The sequence below is a fragment of the Rhinopithecus bieti genome, unplaced genomic scaffold (genome assembly GCF_001698545.2).
Source record: "Rhinopithecus bieti isolate Rb0 unplaced genomic scaffold, ASM169854v2 scaffold_36166, whole genome shotgun sequence".
NCBI classification, from domain to species: Eukaryota; Metazoa; Chordata; class Mammalia; order Primates; family Cercopithecidae; genus Rhinopithecus; species Rhinopithecus bieti.
Window position 1 is genome coordinate 292,077 of NW_016815144.1, and position 20,481 is coordinate 312,557.

Genomic DNA, 20,481 nt, shown 5'->3' on the forward strand with positions numbered 1-20,481 from the left:
AAAAAAAAAAAAAAAAAAAAGCAGAATTCTATCAATATCATGCAATATGGCTTCAACCATATTGAAAGTATTTTATTGCTGAAGTTGAATGGAGGATACACAGGTGTCTGTGATGTTATTCTGTATACGTTTTCTGCCTCAAATATTGCATCATTAGCTGTTTAAAAACGCATCGCACGTTATGTGTTTTGTACAACAGGAATGGCCCTGGCTCTCATGCTGCCACTCTCCTGTCCCAGGCCCGGAGGGTGCGTTACTGATAGTCATGACCCTCTTTCTCTCTCAAACCGGTCGTAGCCTCAGAACCATTCTCATCACAGCCTGGCCTGACATCAGTCACTGATCAGAGGTGGAGTGAGAGAGAAGCCATTTTGCTCTTTCTAATGTGGAACTTGTATTAGCTTTTCATCTCAGGAGTTTAATTTGCCCGACAGTTCATTTCAGAAAGTATAATATTTTTAAATAGAATCTTTTTATGATCTGAAGGAGAAACAAAGAGAAGGAGACACCTCAGCATTGATCATTAGGTAAATGTGTCTCCGCAGGGGAAACTACACAGCGTTCAGTAAGCTGTTTTGTTGGCCTGTGTCTCCTTTCTTCTGTATCTTTTATGTCCCCCCCCTTCTTTCCATCCCTTCCTCAAATTATATTTGAGTATTGAGGCAGCGCCCCTGGGGCAGGGTGGGAGGAGGTGTTTTAAGTCTTAGGGTCAAGTAAACATTCAGATTCAAATGACTATCACAGGCCACACACCTGGCCCCGGCCAGCTGAGAGGGACAGAGCACAGGAACAAAGCTTCCCGACAGGGCACCACCAGGTTCTCCACGTGCAGGGGACCTTGGAGGAGTCCACACCAGCAGTAAGGCATGGCAGCTCCACTCATGTGCAAGGGTCTGAGAGCCCCACCGTGAACATGCAGGGCAGCCCTGCCTTAGAAGCGTCAGGCTCTGCAGAAAGCAATGTCTCTTGTAACAACTCCATAGGCGTAATTTCCAGCATCCTCACAAGAGACCTGCCTCATAGTAGGAGTCACCAAGCTTAGGAACGCCCAACGCATCCTATCAGGTATTTGCAGTTCTCCCAGTCCAGGACTTACTTGTCCTTCTTAGGCAACGCTGTGTGGTGATAGAGTTGACATACCACCTTATCAGGACACCAGGAGAACAGAACCAGAAAGGTAACTAAATGTCAACTTCTTATGCAGGAGAAGAAAAACATTTTGTCAAGCCTTTCTACATGCAATCCTTTACACGTGGAACTGGTGTTTACCTTCTGTCCTCAAACATTTCTTGAGAATCCATTCAATGCAAAATGCTGTGGAGAAATGTAAAAATTAGAGGGGCTCTTAAATTAGTAGGTAAGTGAGATCAATAGGTATACAGTCAACTTTAATAAAAAGAGGTGTATAGAAAGTACCCAGGAGGAGTGCTAAGACGGGCTCCAAAGGCCCTGTATTTATGATGATGCAGTCTTCATATTTAAAATACTAGTGACACAATAATATGTTCTACTTGATCTCCCACCTTTAATTTCTTAGTACAGCTAATCTTCCACCTTTTCTGTCATAACTAAGCATTTCTTTTGTAATACCCAAGACATGGCAAAAGCACTGAAAATATACATTTTGATCTCAGATTGATTGTGGAAAAAGGTGTGTTCTTTGGTGCCTCAGATTTTTACCATGGGGCCAAATTACCAGCAGGAAGCAGCACGAGCTGGAATTCATGGCCTTCATTTGGAAAGATTGCAAATCATTGACATCCTTTTATTTCTGTAAATATTTTAGAAAATTACAGTTGCCTAAATTCTGTAAAGAGATATTTAGATTAAAATGTACATCTTCATTCACTTAGTTTAGTACAAAAACTTAGAAAGCACTCTTAAGGAGTGGTTTAATGGAATAATAGAAACTCCAAGTAACAACTAGAGTTGAGGTTTTCCATAAAACTTAAACTGTATAAACTTTTGTTGTTGTTGATGTTGTTGTTGTTTTCTCTGAGAAGGAGTCTCATTCTTTCACCCTGGCTGGAGTGCAGTGGCGTGATCTTGGCTCACTGAAACCTCCGCCTCCCAAGTTCAAGCATTTCTCCTGCTTCAGCCTCCCGAGTAGCTGGGAGTACAGATGTGTGCCACAACGCCTGGCAAATTTGTGTAACTTCCAATGAGACAGGGTTTCACCGTGTTAGCCAGGCTGGTCTCCAACTCCTGACCTCCAGTGATCCTCCTGCCTCGGCCTCCCAAAGAATAAACATTTTTAAACATTCTAAATTGACCTTGCCTTTTAGAAATGGAGAAATTTATCAGGGTCCTGAGCAATTCTAATCTACATTTACTTGCTCACATTGTTTACCAGGTGCATCTTCTCCAGCAAGTTCTTCAGCATCCTTTCCAGAAGCATACGGCAGCCGAGAAAGCAGGCTACGCCTCACCTACTCCTTCCTGGGCTAAAGATCTCAGACTTAGTTGCTCATCTTAATTTGGGAAAAATAAATTCAGGAATTCTTCTATCATTAAGCACAACATAAAAGAATCTGTTTAATAAATTCTTTCTTATCATCCACATTTTGATACCAATCCCACATTTGAAAATAATGATTATATGTGCAAATATTTTTAGCCAATTAAATTGGAACTTATTCTTTGAAACATCTTCATGATCGTTTTTGTTCTAATCAGTAACTTTAATGGAATAGTAAGGTGTTTTTGATAAACCGCATGAGTTATTCTCATTATCTTATGACAGTTGTTATCAAAATGGATTAGTACATATTAATCTAGTATTTGCTGTAAACTCAGCAGTTTGGAATACATCAGTATTTAGTTTTATTATGCTACTAGAATTTTTTCTCCTATCATAGAATTTTCAAACATTTACTAAGGTAGATAAAATTTTAATAGTTTAAGGAACCTCATTTACCATTTAATCAGCTTATTTGTTAATAATCAATACACGGCCAATTTTGCTTCATTTACACCTCCACACACTTCCCTCATATTCCTTGTTATTGCCTAAATTGAGATATAATTTACATGTCCTCAATTATGTTTTGGGAAATGGAGACATTGTTTCATTTCCTCTACAAATACTTCTGTATGCCTCTCTAAATGTTATTGACTTAAAACACAAAGAGACTCTGACACCATATGACCTTAAGACAAATTAGCAATAAATTCCTAATGCATAAAATTAAATATCCAGTCAGTTTTCAAGGTTTTTCTATTGTCTTGTAAATTGTTATCATCATCTTTATTTTATAGTTATTTTAATTGGGATCCAAATAAGGACTATACATTAAAATTAGATGAAAAGATGTCTTAAGTTTCCTTTCATATCTTTGAGTATCTCACCCATGTGTGTCACCTACATCTTTTTTCACTTGCACTCTTTTGGTTTATTTTGTTTTGATTGAAGAAACCGATATTATTTATCCTATAGTATTTTGACACTGCATTTTTTGGATTGCATTTTGTGGTATTTATTAAACCTGTGATATAATTTGAATTTACGCCCCAAATCTCATTGATATGCTTTGGCTCCATCCACCCAAATCTCATCTTGAATTTTGACCCCCATGTGTGGATGGAGGGACTTGGTGGGAGGTGATTGGATCCTGGGGGCGATTCCCCCATGCTGTTCTTGTGATAGTGAGTGAGTTCTCACGAGATCTGGTTGTTTGGTAAGGGTCTGGCATTTCCCCTTTGATCTCTGTCTCTCCTGCTGCCATGTAAGATGTGCCTTGCTTCTCCTTCACCTTCTGCCATGATTGAAAGTTTCCTGAGACCTCTCCAGCCATGCATAACTATAAGTCAATTAAACTTTCCTTTCTAAATTACCCAGTCTCAGGTAGTTTCTTTATAGCAGTGTGAAATTGGACTAATGTACTCATGTTGAGATGTAATCCCCAATGTTGGAGGTGGGGCCTGGTGGGAGGTGTTTGGGTCATGGGGTCAGATTCCTCATAACTTGATGCTGTCCTCCTGGTAGTGAGTGGGTTCTTAGGAGATCTGTTTTCTAAAAGTGTGTGGCATCTCCCTTCACTTGTTCTTTTGCTCCCACCCTCTCCATGTGAGAAGCTTGCTCCTGCTATGCCTTCTGCCATGACTGGAAGCCTCCTGTGGCCTCCTCAAAAGGTGAGCAGATGCCAGTACCATGCTCCCTGTAAAGCCTGCAAAACTCGGCCAATTTAACCTCTTTTCTTTATGAATTACCCAGCCTCCCGTATTTCTATATAGGAACAGAAAAACAGCCTAGCACAACATGTTTCTCTGCCCCTGTACTTCTGTAAATATAGAGCTTCAGTCAGTTTCAGAACTGTTTTATTTGGCAAAAATACTTGAAATACAGAGCAAACATCTGCCTTGGTGAATTGCCACTATTTCTTCTGTAACTACATTTATGTTCTATTTGAATTTCACTTTGTGTTATCACTTTTATTTTTCTGTTGCAGTTTTAGCCCTGTTGATTAATTTCCACTTTTGATTATTCCTGTTTGTAAAATGTCACATAGGCTTCTCACTGGGAGAGAAGGAGGCAAGACAATGACATGCTTTGCTCTCCGTATGAACTCAGTAACAAATATGCAGTGATTGGCAACCTCATACTTTGAAAGAAGTGTTGGGTCACTGATCATGATTGCATCTGTTCTTTAGGCTGTGATCTGTGGACTGAAGAACTAATAAGAAGTTTGTACTTTATGTAATTACAGGTAAAATACCATGATAAATGAAATTAGAACCATGTTGGGGAACTCATGTCACTTAATTAAATCATGGTTATTGGAACTAGATAGAGCGTGAGGGCCTATAACTCTTACCTTCCTGATGTTTTCTTTTTAATCTGCAATAAACATTTACATCTTTCCTTATATAGACTTTGAAATTGTCTATCAATTCTAGACATGTAGTTCTTGTTGCTATTGGTGAATCACTTTCTGTACTACATTTTATAACTGAACATCACTGGTATATAGTATATAGGACAGTTTTTGGTTTCTAGAATTAATAGGTTGACTTTATTAAATTTTCAGTAGATACGTCATCTGGGAATTTAAAAGTCTGTCTTTTTCATTCAAATAGCTGCTCATCCTATTGTTTTTTGGTTGTATGCATTGGCTAGAGACTTCAGGATAATGTCGAATAATATGAATGATAATATTGACTTCAATGGTGTATTAGTCATGTTTGTTATTTTCTGAATTCGATGCTTTGACATCCAGGACCTTGTTGCCCCTGGAGGGACTGCCCCTCTCAGGATAAGCTAATTCCTGGACGTAAGCAACTTGCCTGCATGTATGTCTTCATATATAAACAAATCAATCCAGAGCTCATACCCTCTTCTTCATCCTTTATCACCCTCTATTCTTCTTTATATCTCTTTATCCATCTTGATCCTTCTTTATCACTGTCATGTCCCTGGCCACTATCCGCCTGCCCTAATTGCCTCAGGGCCAGGTAGCAGACAACTAGGGACAGCCTCGCCTCCGCAGGATGCCATGAAATTATTCAAATGAGCCAATCCTACGACTGGTTGCCCTGCCTTGCTTGTTCCTTCCTGTGGAAAGTGAAGTAAATATTCTTGCTTGTGCTTCCCCCGTCCCCTCTGCCTCCTGACTGACCTTGATGTTTCCCTGTTTTGCCTCTTCTGGTGTGAAGTGCCTACAGCTTCTAGGGAACCCTAAGTAGCAAAATAAATTCTTCCCTGATGACAGTCATTTCTGTGTTCATGTGTCTTACCATGCTGATTAAAACAAACCCTGGGTACCATGAAAATAAATGACAGTTCTCTTCATGCTTTATTATTAAATATGCCTTTTGCTGTAGGTTTCTAATAACTTTCATCGGTATAAAAACGTCTTCCTCAATTGCTAGCTTCTTCGGAAGTTTTAAATTTTTTTAACAAGGAGTGGTGTTGAATTTTGTCAAGAGCCTTTTTTACGTTTATTGAAATAACTGTTTTCCCCTATGAGTTTTCTAATAAAACTATACTGATTGAACAAGGTTAAAATTAAAGTTTCAGCAAAGACTCCCAAGACATAATAGCTGTGAAAGTCTAAATCACCATATGTAGGTTTTCATAGCAAATATCTGAGAACCTGCTCCACAAGTATTAACTCCCCTCACCTGCTTTAATAATGTGAAAGGATGTGGAGTGGAGAAGACTGCAGGGAGCTGATGCCTCGCACTCTCCCCTACCTTGCCTTTGATAGTCATGTGTATGAAGAGGAAAATAATGCACACTCTTAACCCTGGGTCTGGAGAAGGACTCTTCAGTTGAAGGACAACTGATCAAAAAACTCCTGGAACTAATAAGCATTGATAGCAAGGCTGCAGCATACAGGATTAGTACAGAAAAACCCATTGCAGTTGCTCTCCTGCACACCAACAATGAGCAACTAGAGTTTGAAATTAAAAACACAATGCCATTTATGTTAACATTCCCACCACCAATAGAATACTTAGGTATACATCTAACAAAATATATAAAAGATCTATGAGGAAAGCTACAAAATTTTGATTAAAGAAATAAAAGAAGGACTAAATAGAGAGATATTCCATGTCCATGGATAGGAAGGCCTAGCATTAACAAAATATCAGTTCTTCCCAACTTGCTTTCTAGATTCAATGCAATCCCCATCAAAATCCCAGAAATATATCATTTAGAGATTGACAAATTGATTCCAAAGTTTATATGGAAAGGCTAAAACAAAACAAAACAAAACATAAACATAAATAAAACCAAAAAAAAAAAAACAAAACCAACCAAGAATAGACAACACAGTATTAGAAAAGATGAAAATCAGGGGGAGTAACACTACCCAATTTCAAGATTTACAAGAAAACTGCAGCAATCAAGACAGTGTGCTTTGGCAAAAGAGTAGATGAATAGATCAATGGAACAGAAGAGAAAGTCCCAAAATAGACCTACACGAATATTTGACAAAGGGGCAAAGGCAATACAATGAGGAAAAGATAGTCTTTTCAGCAGATGGCGTTGGAACAACTTAATATCCATATGCAAAATCAAAAATCTAGACACAGATCTTACATCTTCCCCAAAATTTAGCTCAAAATGGATCATAGACCTAACTGTAATACACAAAATTATAAAATTTCTGGAACACAGAAGAAAACCTAGATGGCCTTGGGCATGGCAATGACTTTTAAAATACAACCAATGGCGTGATCCATCAAAAAAGTAATTGATAAGCTGGACCTCATTCAAGTTAAAAACTTCTGTGAAATGCACAGTCGGGAGAATTAGCAGACAAGCCACAGACTGGGAAAAAACATTTGTGAAAGACGTATCTGATAAAGTACTGTTATCAAAATATATGAAGAACTCTTAAAACAGCAATGAAAAAAGGAACAACACAGTTAAAAAATTGACAAAAGATCTGAACACACACCTCACCAAAGAAGATGTACAGATGGCTAATAAGCATATGAAAAAATTGCTTACAGTCATGTGTCATTAGGAAATATCAAATTACAACTCATACCACTACCTACCTATTCAAATGCTTAAATACAAAACCGTGACAATACCAAACAGTGACAAGGATGGGGAGCAATAAGAATTCTCATTTATTCTTGGAGGGAAAGCAAAATGAAACAGCCACTTTGGAAGACAGGTTGGCAGTTTCTTACACAACTAAACACACTTTTTCCATATGATCCTGTAATTGCACTCCTATTTGCTTAAGTGAGTTGAAAACTGATATTCACACAAGTGTCTGCACACAAGTTTCTAGCAGCTTTATCCATAATTGCTAAAATTTGATGGCAACCAAGATGTCCCACAATAGGGGAATGAATAAATGAACTATGGTTCATGCAGACAATGGAATGTTATTCAGTGATAAGAAGAAATGAAGCCAAGATCATGCCACTGCATTCCAATCTGGATGATAGAGTGAGACCTCATCTCAAACAAAGAAAAAAAAAAAGTTAAAGAAGAAATGAATTATCAAGCCGTGAAAAGATAATGGAGTGCTATGGTTTGACTATGGATTGGCCCTTCCAAAACTCATGTTTAGGTTTGGTCCCCAAGGTGGCAGTGGTGGGAGGTGCTTTAAGACTCATTAAGATGGATTAATCTCTTTCAGGGGCTATGGGGTTAGCGCTCATGGGAATGGATTAGTTCCCACGAGATTGTGTTGTTATAAGCAAGGTTGCTGCTCCTGTTTTGTGCCCTTCTGCATGCAGCCACTCCTCCTTCCGCTTATCTGCCATGTTATGATGCAGTCAGTGGGCCTTCCCCAGACACTGGCACCATGCTGTTTGGACTTCACAGCCTCCAGAACCATGATCCAAAATAAATCTCTTTTAAAATAAATTACCCAATCTCCTGTATTCTGCGATAGGAACGGAAAATAGACTAAGACATGGAGGAACCATAAATGCATATTATTAAACAAAGAAATCAATTACAAATGGCTACATATGGTGATTCTAACTATCTATTTTGGAAATAGTATAATTAAGAGACAGTAAAAAAGACCAGTGGTTTCCAGGGTTTAAAGGGGAAGGAGACATTGATAGGCAGAATCCAGAATTTCTGGGACAGTGAAACTAATGTATATGATTCTATAATGGTGGATACATGCCATTACATTTCTGAAAACCCATAGATTGTGCAACATCAAGAGTAAACCTGAAGTAAACTGTGGACTTTGGATACTAATAATGTGTCAGTGTAGGTTCCTCAATTGTTTCAGGATGATTTTTGTAGCATTTAGGTAGCGGAGGAGGCCATGCATGTGTGGGGACAAGGGACAAATAGGAACTCCCAATACTTTTTGCTCAATTTTGCTGTGAATCTAATACTGGCCTGAAACATAAAGTCTATTTCAAAAAACAAAAAACAAAAATGGATGGCTTTAATGTAGATTAGATTGTGCTGAAGAGAAGAATTAGTGAATAGAAGTTAATGTCTCATTAATATACCCAGAATGATAAAGAAATGGAAAATATGCACAATTAAGAGATAGGGGGGCTAGTGTTAGAAGTCCTAACATATATTTCATTAGACTTTTAGAAGAAGCGAATAAGGAGAGGCAATGTTTGAAAACAATATAAATTACATTTTTCTGGAATAGTGAAAGACAGATATTTCTAGATTCAGAAACCTCAGTAAAATATCAGGCAACTTAAAAGAAACCCACAGTTATACCTACTGTGTGCACCAAAGACAAAGAAAAGTTCTTAAAATCATGCATAGGGGAAACAGAGATGACCTGCTAGAAATAATAATTTGACAGCTGACTTCTCAACAGCAGCAGTGAAAAGGAGAAGACAGTGGGGACAATTCCCTCAAAAAGCTGAGAGTTTCTACTGTCAATTGAAATTTTACATCCGTTGAAACGATCTTTGAAGAATGAGGGTGAAGTAAAGATAATCTAGGAAAAAAAGAAGTCAGCCATAACTCAACTCCTAGGCAATAATGTGTGTGTGTGTGTGTGTGTGTGTGTGAAACCAAAGTGTTCCAAACTCCGTGCATTTCCTAGGTTAAAGTTGTTTACCTTGGGACTTTATTGAGTATGGATATTATCATTATAACTAGCCATTCAAAAAATAGACACAGTACAGAACTTTCCAACAAGAAGCTTAAAAGGGGAGTAAGAGAAAATCCTAATCACATGAAGTAGACAAGAAAGGAAGATAAAACTCCAGAAAAATCCAGGGTAATAGGAAGTACAAAATAAGATGTTAAAAACAAATACACATATATAATCACAGTAAGAGTAATAAGAAGAGGCCATTTGTGGTGGCTTATACCTGTAATCCCAGCACTTTGGGAGGCCAGGGCAGAAGGATTGCTTGAGGCCAGGAGTTAGGGACTAGCCTAGATGACATGGTGAGACTTCTATCTCTACAAAAAATAAGAATTAGCCAGGCTTGGTGGCATAAGCCTGTAGTACCAGCTACTTGGGAGGCTGAGGCAAGAGGATGGCTTGAGCCCAGAATGTCGAGGCTGCAGTGAGCTATTATCACACCACTGCACTCCAGCCTTGGTTACAGAATGAGACCCTGTTTCCAAAAAAAAAAAAAAAAAAAAAAAAAAAAAAAAAACAAGAAAGAAAGAAAGAAGAAGAAAGAAAGAAAGAAGAAAATTTAAAAAGTAAAAAGAATAAACTTGCAGTTCAAAGATAATAATTCCTGAACTAGATATAAACACAACAAAATCCACTAGATGTCATTTACAAGTAATAAACATAGAACATAAAGGCATAGAGAGTTTGAAAGTGCATGAATAGATTTGTTAGGCAAATACCTGAAAAAAGACGGTACAGTTGCATGAGTACAAGACAAAAAGCAGAAAGCATTGCATGGTGATAGACGGTTCAATTCACCAGGAAGTCACATACAGAATTTTTGTTTACACTTAATAATAAACAGTGTCAGAATATATAAGGCATAATTGGCCAGAACAATGAAAAGATATTGACAAATCTGCCCTCAGAAGATTTTAAAACGTCCTTCTTAGTTATTGATGGATACAACAGACCAGATAACAGGCTGCAGGCAGAAGATTTGTGCAACATGCTTAACAAGCTTGTTCTAAGGAACAAGTATAGTACATTGTACCCAAGCACACATAAACCATCTGTAAAAATGGATCACACATCAAGCCATAAGTCTCAAGCACACTTCAAAGGCTCAATTATCATGGACTTGGGTTACGTCAATATCATACCAGCCAAGATTCTTATGATCAAAAAGATCATGCCTCTGCAGTTGCCTGGATTACAGGCATGCTCACTGAGCCTGGCTCATTTTTGTATTTTTAGCACAGATAGGGTTTTGCCATGTTGGCCAGGCTGGTCTTGAACTCCTGACCTCAAGTGATCCGCCAGCCTTGGCCTCCCAATAGTGCTGGGATTACAGGTGTGAGCCACCGTGCCCTGCAGAGAGCTTATAATGTTTTAATATTTGTCGGGCAGCATTCGAAGTTGTCCTGGGCCGCGGGAGCCCATGGGTTGAGACAGCATGATCTACAGCTTACTCTTCCCCAAATATTAAAACATACCATGAATTACCTCCCTTAATTTTAAGAAAATAGCCTTTTAGCCCATCAGAACCCAATTTGAAAGAGAAGAGATACAGGTAACAAGAGCCTAGGATAAACTGGACATTAAATCTATCTCTGAGGGAAAACATTCCAGATTGAAATGTGCATCAATGAGATTGCTTTTGCCTGGCCCTACATTCTTATTTACAGGATACTTACAGCATTGTAATAATAGAGAATTCAAAAATTATCTGAATAACTATTTTGTAAATTACTGTTATTCAAGCATTAAAAAAGCAAAACCAGGCCGGGCGCGGTGGCTCACGCCTGTAATCCCAGCACTTTGGGAGGCCGAGGTGGGCGGATCACGAGGTCAGGAGATGGAGATCATCCTGGCTAACACGGTGAAACCCCGTCTCTACTAAAAATACAAAAAATTAGCCGGGCGTGGTGGCGGGCGTCTGTAGTCCCAGCCACTCAGGAGGCTGAGGCAGGAGAATGGCGTGAACCCGGGAGGCGGAGCTTGCAGTGAGCTGAAATCGCGCCACTGCACTCCAGCCTGGGCGACAGAGCGAGACTCCAAAACAAAAAAGACAACAACAACAACAACAACAACAACAACAACAACAAAAAAGGCAAAAGCGAAACAGCCTGTGTCCAGGGCTTCAAGCAATCAAGCGACGGAAATCTCAGAGCAAGGGAACAGGCTCAGCTTGTCATGTTTTCCCGTTTTCCTCTCGCGATTTTCCTGAAAATTTTGAAGGTCGCAGAGGTAGAGATGAAAATCCAAGGTCACCAAGACTTAAGAAGGCATGGGATGGTGAAAGCTATTTTTAATTATAGTGTTGACCTCAAGATTGACCCAGTAATCCTTACAGAAATACTGTAGGAAGAACGTTTAACTTTTATTCATTTATTTTATTCATTTGCTGCTTGTGAACATTGATGCCTCGTGCCTGTTGGCGGGGTGGGGCACAGGAGGCCTCTTGACGGCGGCAGGAGGGGGCACGAAGTCCGGGGGCGGCAGCGGGAGCTCTGGGTCGTCCAGGGGCGGTGGCGGTGGCTGCGGCGGCAGGAAGTCGTCGGGCAGGGCAAGGAAGCCACCGCTGCCTGTGCTCTTGGCTTTGCGGGGCATGGCGGGGCTGCCCCTGGTGTCCCAGGACCTCTGCACCGGACGGGGTGGAGCAGGCTGGACTTGGGGCCCTGCGGGGCCGGGGTACTCCTGGCTCCTGGTTGTTCCTGAGGGCTGGCTTCTTATCCTGAAACCAAGGGACAGCAGCATTCATTATTTTAAAATTTTTGAAATTTAAATTTATTGTGATTAATTAATGGAGACAGGGTCTCACTCTGTCACCCAGGTTGAGTGCAATGGAGCGATCTAGGCTCACTGCAGCCTTGATCTCCTGAGCTCAAGCGATCCTCCTGCCTCAGTCTCCTGAGTAGCATTCTTTATTCTTGACAAAACAGCCTCAGTGGACAAGACCATGCCACAGATATGTGAGTCTCTGTCTGTCCCCCCGGGGGGCCCCCGTCCCTCAGTCACTGAGACTCCTGGTTGTTCATGAGCTCATCTTTGCTCTGGAATAGGGACATGACTCTCAATGGCCATTATTATCATTATTATTATTACTACTATCATTATTATTGAGACAAAGTCTTGTTCTGTCGCCCAGGCTGGAGTGCAGTGGTGCCATCTTGGCTCACTGCAACCTCAGCCTCCTGAGTTTAAGCGATTTTCCTGCCTCAGCCTCCCTAGTAGCTGGGACTACAGGCGCTGGCCACCACGCCCAGCTAAGTTTTGTATTTTTAGTGGAGATGGGGTTTCACCATGTTGGTCAGGCTGGTCTCGAACTCCTGACCTCATGATCTGCCTGCCTTTGCCTCCCAAAGTGCTGGGATTACAGGCATGAGCCACCGTGCCTGGTTTTTAAATTTTTATTATTTATTTATTTATTTTTTGGGACAGGATCTCGCTGTGTCACCCAGACTGGAGTGCAGTGGCGCAAACTCGACTTACTGCAACCTCGACTCACTGCAACCTCTGCCTCTAGGGCTCAGTGGTCCTCATGCCTCAGCCTCCTGAGTAGCTGTGATGACAAGCATGTGTTACCATGTCCAGCTAATTTTTGTATTTTTTTGTAGGATGGTTTTTTGCCATGTTGCTCAGGCTGGTCTCCAACTCCTGGGTTTGAGTGATCTGCCCACCTCGGCCTCCCAAAATGCTCGGATTACAGGTGTGAGTCACCTCACCTGGACAGTTTACCTTTTCTCAACTGCATGAAAGTTGACTGGTTCATCAGGTAGAAAATGAGCCCCGTAGTCTCTATTATGACCTATGTCTCAGGTTGTGATGAGATCAAATGAGATACATATATGAGTTCTGAGAAGAAAAATCACCAGTGCGCTATTGGTAGAAACCAGAACGCCAAATTCGGCTAAAGTCTAATAGAGGCATAGCCCTTCCTCTGCCAATACTGGCATAGATAATAATAATTTGTATTTATATAATGAAACATTCCCAGGCAGCTGGATTGCATCCCTCTGTTTTAGTGACAATTATCATTCCAATTTACATTTCATCAGGGTTCCAGTTTTTTTCTTCCTCTGCTTAATAGCCTCTTGCCACTGAAGATTAAATTTGGAAGTTTTTTTTTTTTTCTAACAAAGTGCCTTCCAATTTAGTTTCTATTTTATTTAGTTTATTTACTCATCATGATAAGCTAATTAACTGGCGATGTACTTTTTCCTTTTTAAAAAATTTCTGAACAGGCAGCTTGGGTATTGATGCTCACATATAGTTAAGTGGTTTCTATTCTGAGATTCTTTTATTTTTTTCAGTATTTTTAAATACTTTCCTTCGATTGACATTATAGAAATAATGAAAATAATAATAGCTGAAAGCGCATTGCATTGAGAAGCAGGCTTGAGAAGATTAATGAGAACCATTAAGAATAGAATTTTACAGGCCTGAGTGGTTGCAAAATATAAGAATTCAATAAATACCAAGATTTAGTTGTTTTCATGGACTGGCTGATGGACAAAATGAAGGGGCGAAAGAAGTGAAAATGTGCTAAAGTGAAGCACCCTGCCTGTCCTAGCTGGGTGACATGCTGTTGTCACAGTTATTTAAGGTTGTTTTGACTCACACATGAGAAATATTCAACAGAATTTATACAGTCAACTGAGAGGTTTTGAACTAGATTAGTAACTAAATCATAATTTTAGCTATGATTTTAAAGTAGATTTAAGTGAATCCTTATTGATCTAATCAGTTGAAAAAATGTTGTGGAGGATGTCATACCTATTGGCTATTATTTTATCATGTATTTTCTCCTCCATCACCCTGGGGATGTATGTAGGACATTAATGGAGAAAATAGAAAATGCAACCCTTTTTTTTCTGTTTTTCTTTTTTTATGACAAGGTCTTTATCTATCATACAGGCTGGAGTGCAGTGGTGTGATCACAGCTCCCTGCAGCCTTGAAATCCTGGGCTCAAGCAATTCAAACACCTCAGCCACCCAAGTAGCTAGGACCACAGGTGCATGCCACCATGCCTGGCTAATTTTTTGATTTCTAGTAGAGATGAGCCCTTGTTCTGTCATCCAGGCTGGTCTGGAACTCCAGGGCTCAAGCAATTCTCCTGCTTCAGCCTCCCAAAGTAATGGGATTACAGGCCTGAGCCACCGTATCCAGCCTGTTTTCTCTTTTTGAAAGAGCAGTGATTGGAACAATGCGAATGGTTGAGAACATGGTCTTTGGGGGACGGCTGTGTGGAATGTATGCAGCTGCTTGCTGGTTTTACCTTGGATGTTTCAGCGTGTGTGTGTGTCTCGGCCTCTTGGAGAACAGCACTGACAGAATGTGCAGCCTGGGGCATCTATCCATTGGGCTGGGCGATGCCTTTTATAGGTCCTGAGAGGGAGGAAGCGAGAAAAGAAGAGTGAGCAAAGCATTTTCAACATTCTTGAAAGTTAATCTGAAAATAAAAGCAGTTTACATCTCTAAAGCAAAGAAAGATACTTGCTGGCTACTTCTTACAAACAATAAAAATAAAAACAAAGCAAAGAGAGCAATTCACAGGCATGGCATGGTACACAAAACCTTACGAAAAATCTGAGGTTCTGTGACAAAACTTTATATGAGATTCAGCAAAAGGTTCAGGAAGGTGAGTGCGGTATTTGATAAAGCCCACCGAGAAGGGTCTGGATTAACTGGGATCGTGGAGAGGAATAGTATGTTTTACAGAATAAACATTGAAAACCAATTTCCTTTCAAAAAAATTCTATTGTTGATTTCCCTAAAATGTATTTATCTAGTTTTATACTGTGCTGAGTACAGGAACAACTTTCAAACATTGTCCTCAACAAAGAGTATATTGGGCTGGGCGTGGTGGCTCACGCCTGTGAGGCACTTCGGGAGGCCGAGGCGGGCAGACCATGAGGTCAAGAGATTGGGACCATCATGGCCAACATGGGGAACCCCGTCTCTACTAATAATACAAAAATTAACTGGGCCTGGTGGCGCACGTCTGTAGTCCCAGCTACTCAGGAGGCTGAGGCAGGAGTATCGCTTGAACCCGGGAGGCGGAGCTTGCAGTGAACTGAGATCACACCACTGCTCTCCAGCCTAGCGACAGGGCGAGACTCAGTCTCAACAACAACAACAACAACAACAACAACAACAACAACAAAAAACAGATAAACAACCACAACAACAAAGAGTACATTGGACACAGAAACAATAGACAGAGATTTGGGCAAAATGTATGGGTCCCTGAACTAACCTGGAATTAGATGTGGGTTTTTGTTAGTTTTTTTTCCCCCAAAAGTCCTGGTATTATGATTTTATTTTCTTGCCTTTTAATTTGTCCTTTTGACACAAAGCTTGACTCATGGAAAGTCTGCAGTTGTTAGAGAATCAGACAGAAGAAGCTCTACGTTGATTTCTCAGCTCCTTAGACAGGATCCCGCCAAGGATGGCCACCTCTCCACACCCGGGCTGTTTCTCCTGCAAGTGAATTGCAGCCCAGCCCACGCCAGTCTCAGCCTGGGTGACAGAATGAGACTCAGTCTCGAAAAAACAAAACAAAACAAAAAAAAAACAAACAAATGAAAAAAAACAAATGATACTCAGGGGAAAATGGTGGGAAGGGGGAGAAAGATAAGAGACTACAAATTGGATTCTGTGTGTACTGCTTGGGTGATCGGTGCACCAAAATCTCACAAATCACCACTAAAGGAGTTACTCAGGTAACTAAATACTACCTGTTTGCCAAAATTTATGAAAAGAAAATTAAATTTTTTAATGGTGAAAATTGAGTGTCATACTTTCAAGTTACAAAAGGCACATCTATCATGAGACTTAATTATTCTAAGATTTAAAGAAATGAAGAGAACAACCAGAGTTTAAATAGAAAAGCTGTCAGACATTTCGTCTACAACAATGAAATATGTAGCACGTGTTTTGTATTTTGAAAGTTAGTTTTCAGCCAGCCTGGGGGAAGAAGAAGAGGAAACAGAACTGAGCATTGGGGTAGGCAGGAGGAAAGTAAGAAACCGGCTGGAAGCAGCAGGGAAAGAAGAAGGGGTGAGGACTCGAGGCAGAGCCAGTCCTCCTGCTTGGGGTCTGGGCATAGGAAAGCAAACGCCGGGCCAGAGGAAGGAGCCCCAGGCTGTGGATGCCTCTGGGGGAACCTTGGGTCAGCAACGGCCAGAGGAGCTCCTGAACTTAAGCAGTATCTGCCACCTCCCTGCCTTTGGGTGTCTTCTGGTGGCCAATGTGCTGAGGTCAGGACCCTCGCTGGCTCCTGAATTTGACTGGGCAGGCTCCAAAGCAGTGGAGTTGGTGCAGCTGCCACCTCTACCTCGTGGATTACAGAGCTGCAGGACGGCTTCACCCGCCGCACCCTGAGCTGGCCCCGCTTGTGGCTGGCATTGGGGGACAGGGTGTTCCAGGCACTTCTGCTCCTGTATATCACGTCCTGCGTCTTTGCTGTCTGTACGCTGGTAGACGTCAGAGCCACAGGTTGGCTCTGCAGAACTCTTGTACCAGCCCTGATTGGGGTTGGCTTTGGTGCATATGTGACAGTTCAGTGTGGACCCCATGGGGCACTTGTGCTCTTCTCAGGCAGCTTGGGCCTTCGCTTGCCCCCAAGTCTGCAGAGCTCAACACCTATCACCTCTTCCTGGCAAAAGCAGTGCTGGCACGGGCAGTCCTGGGCCATGGGGTGGCATTGTGCTAGCAACCCGCACCCCATATCACCCCCATACACTGAGCTGACTTGTCTGCTAAAAAAACCTGTCAACCTGTCCAGTTTATTTTAGAAGGGCCTGGATGCAACAAGTCTGAGAGCTGTGACTGGGGGAGGAGACAGCACAAACGGATTCATCCTCCGTCCACCACTGCCCAACAACTGCAGACCACCAACTGAGGACCACCAACTGAAGAGAAACAACTGAGGGAACCAACTGAGGGCACTAACAGACGGTAACAAATGAGGGCACCCACTGAAGGCCACCAAGTGAAGGCCAGTTGCCCTGCCAACCAGAAGGCATCCTGGTTCAGAGGAAACAATCAGGTCCAGAATCCCCTGCATGCATCCCTACAAACTTGGAACTTGAGAGCACAGGCACATGACTCAGAAGGCCCCGCCCTGCCAGTGGCCCCGCCCCACCTTTCATTCATTGCTGGCTGAGGGACCTTTCAGGTTTCTCACTGTGAAGAAGTTCCTAGGGATCATCCCTTACAATGAAAGATGCTAAAATTACTGAAACCAAAATATGCCTCATGCAGTGTCTGGATTTCATAGAATCCCCTTTACCCCATAACCTCTGGGATTTTTACAAACCAGAAAAATGACAGATTTCTGCAGCTGCATTCAGAAAAATATATTCCCATAAGCTAAGCCTACACTATAATGTCAAATCATATTTCATATAGATGTATATATACACAGATATATTCAATCCACATATATTCCATTTACATTTTTGAAAATAATACACATATTCAATCAAATTAATATGAGTAATAGAAAACATTTTCTAAAATTTATACGCTAAGTATATCACAGTTTTCTAGTGATCATTTTGATGCAGCAACTTAGACTCTATGGCTTCAACAAACAAAGAGGTTTATGTAAGAGAAAACACCACATCATACAAGAATTTAAATGTGATCATCATTGCTACTTTTAACTGGCAATTACACAGTAAATGCATTGTGAACTGCTTTGTGATCCTTGGTGTGATTATCTCAAAAATGTGAGTAACACCATTTTATAAACTTGCTCTAAAATTAAATGAGAGAAAATAATCCTTCTCTATGTATTGAACATTTAGAAAATTGTAGGCATTCTGTCCAGAGTTTTACACACTTACCTTATCGAAGCCTCATAACAACCCTATCTTTTAAATTAAAGGCATTTGCCCACCCAAATTTTTACTCATTTACCTTATGGAAGCCTCATGACAATGACACCTTTTATAGATGAGAAAACTGAGGCTTTGGATGCCTCTGGGGGAATCTTGGGCCATCAGCGGCCAGAGGAGCTCCTGAACTTAAGTGGTATCCGTTGCTTCCCTACCTTTTGGTGTCTTCTGGTGTCCAATGTGCTGCTGTCAGGACTCTAGCTGGCTCCCAAATTTGACTGGGCAGGCTCCAAAGCAGTGGAGTCCTGCACTACTACCACCTCCATTTCGTGGACCTCAGAGCTGCAGGACAGCTTCACCCACTGCACCCTGAGATAGCCTGGCTTGTGGCTGGCATTGGGTGACAGTGTGTTCTGGGCACCTCTGCTCCTGTATATCGTGGCCTGCTTTTTCACTGTCTGCATGCTGGTAGATGTCAGAGCCACAGGCTGGCTCTGCAGAACCTTGTGCATTTGCAACACTTCGGTGTACACCCCATGGGGCACCCCTGCTCTTCTCAGGCAGCATGGGCCTTCACTTGCCCCCAAGTCTGCAGAGCTGAACACTTCTGGCCTCTTCCTGGTGAACGCATGGCTGGCACAGGCAGCACTGAGGCATGGGGCAGCATATTGCGCTAGCAGCCCTCACCCTATGTCGTCCCCGTACCCTGAGCTGACTTCTCTGCTATAAAAACCCTGCCAACCTGTCCAGTTTGTTTTAGAAGGGCCTGGATACAACAAACCTGAGAGCTGTGACTAGGGAGGAGAGAGCACAAATGGATTCATCCTCCTTCCACCACTGCCCAACAGCTGAGGACCACCAACTGAGGAGAAACAACTGAGAGTACCAACTGAGGGCACTAACCGAAGGCAACCAATGAGGACACCCACTGAAGGCCACCATGTGAAGGCCAGTTGCCCTGCCAACCAGAAGGCATCCTGGTTCAGAGGAAACAATCAGGTTCAGAATCCCCTACAGCCATCCCCAGAAACTTGGAACTTGAGAGCACAGGCACATGGCTCACAAGGCCCCGCCCTGCCAGCGGCCCCGCCCCACCTTTCATTCATTGCTGGCTGCTGGGACCTTTCAGTTTGCTCACTGTGAAGAAGTTCCTAGGGATCATCACCAAATTGAATGATGCTAAAATCACTGAAAGCAAATCAGACTCACGCAGTGTCTGAGATTCATAAAGCCCCCTTTCCCCCATAATCTCTGAAAGATTAACAAACAAGAAAGAAGAGAGATTTCTGCAGGTACTTTCAGAAAAAACCGTTGCCATGAGCTAAGCCTACTCTATAATATCAAGTCATGTTTCCTACATACACATATATATCCAATCCACATATGTTCCATTTATATTTTTGAAAATAACACACATTCAAACAAATTAACAAGACTAACAAAAGAAATTTTCTAAAATGTGCACACTAAGTACATCACATTTTTCTTTTCTTTCTTTCTTTTCTTTTTTTTTTTTTTTTGAGACAGAGTCTTGCTCTGTCGCCCAGGCTGGAGCGCAGTGGCACGATCTCGGCTCACTGCAAGCTCTGCCTCCCGGGTTCACGCCATTCTCCTGCCTCAGCCTCCCGAGTAGCTGGGACTACAGGTGCCTGCCACCACGCCTGGCTAATTTTTTGTATTTTTAGTAGAGAAGGGGTTTCTCCATGTTAGCCAAGAAGGTCTCGATCTCCTGACCTTGTGATGCACCCGCCTCGGCCTCTCAAAGTTCTGGGATTACAGGCGTGAGCCACAGCTCCCAGCCAGTATATCCCATTTTTCTAATGATCACTTCGATACAGCAACTTAGAATCTATGGTTTCAAAACACCAAGAGGATTATGTAAGAGAAAATCACAACATAATGCAAAATTTTCAATGTGATAATCATTGCTACTTTTAACTAAAAATTACCCAGTGAATGCATTGTGAACTGCTTTGTGACTTTGGTGATCTAGTTATTCTTTCTCATCATTGGTTTGATTGTCTAAGATATACGAGTATCACCAATCTTATAAACTCATTCTAAAAATTAGATGAGAAACAATAATCCTCCTTCTGCA

At 41.5% G+C, this 20,481-nt stretch overlaps 1 protein-coding gene across 1 annotated transcript; it reads right to left on the bottom strand.

Annotated features, from left to right (window-relative positions):
• Positions 1 to 11,820: 11,820 nt before the first annotated feature.
• Positions 11,821 to 19,809, bottom strand: LOC108515833 (amyloid beta A4 precursor protein-binding family B member 1-interacting protein-like). The gene is made up of 3 exons (XM_017853001.1): positions 15,870 to 19,809; positions 14,816 to 14,925; positions 11,821 to 12,270 (listed from the first exon to the last, which is right to left on the bottom strand). The coding sequence occupies exons 2-3, from the start codon at positions 14,896 to 14,898 to the stop codon at positions 11,934 to 11,936; spliced, it is 420 nt and encodes a 139-aa protein (XP_017708490.1). The 5' UTR covers positions 14,899 to 14,925; positions 15,870 to 19,809; the 3' UTR covers positions 11,821 to 11,933.
• Positions 19,810 to 20,481: the final 672 nt, after the last annotated feature.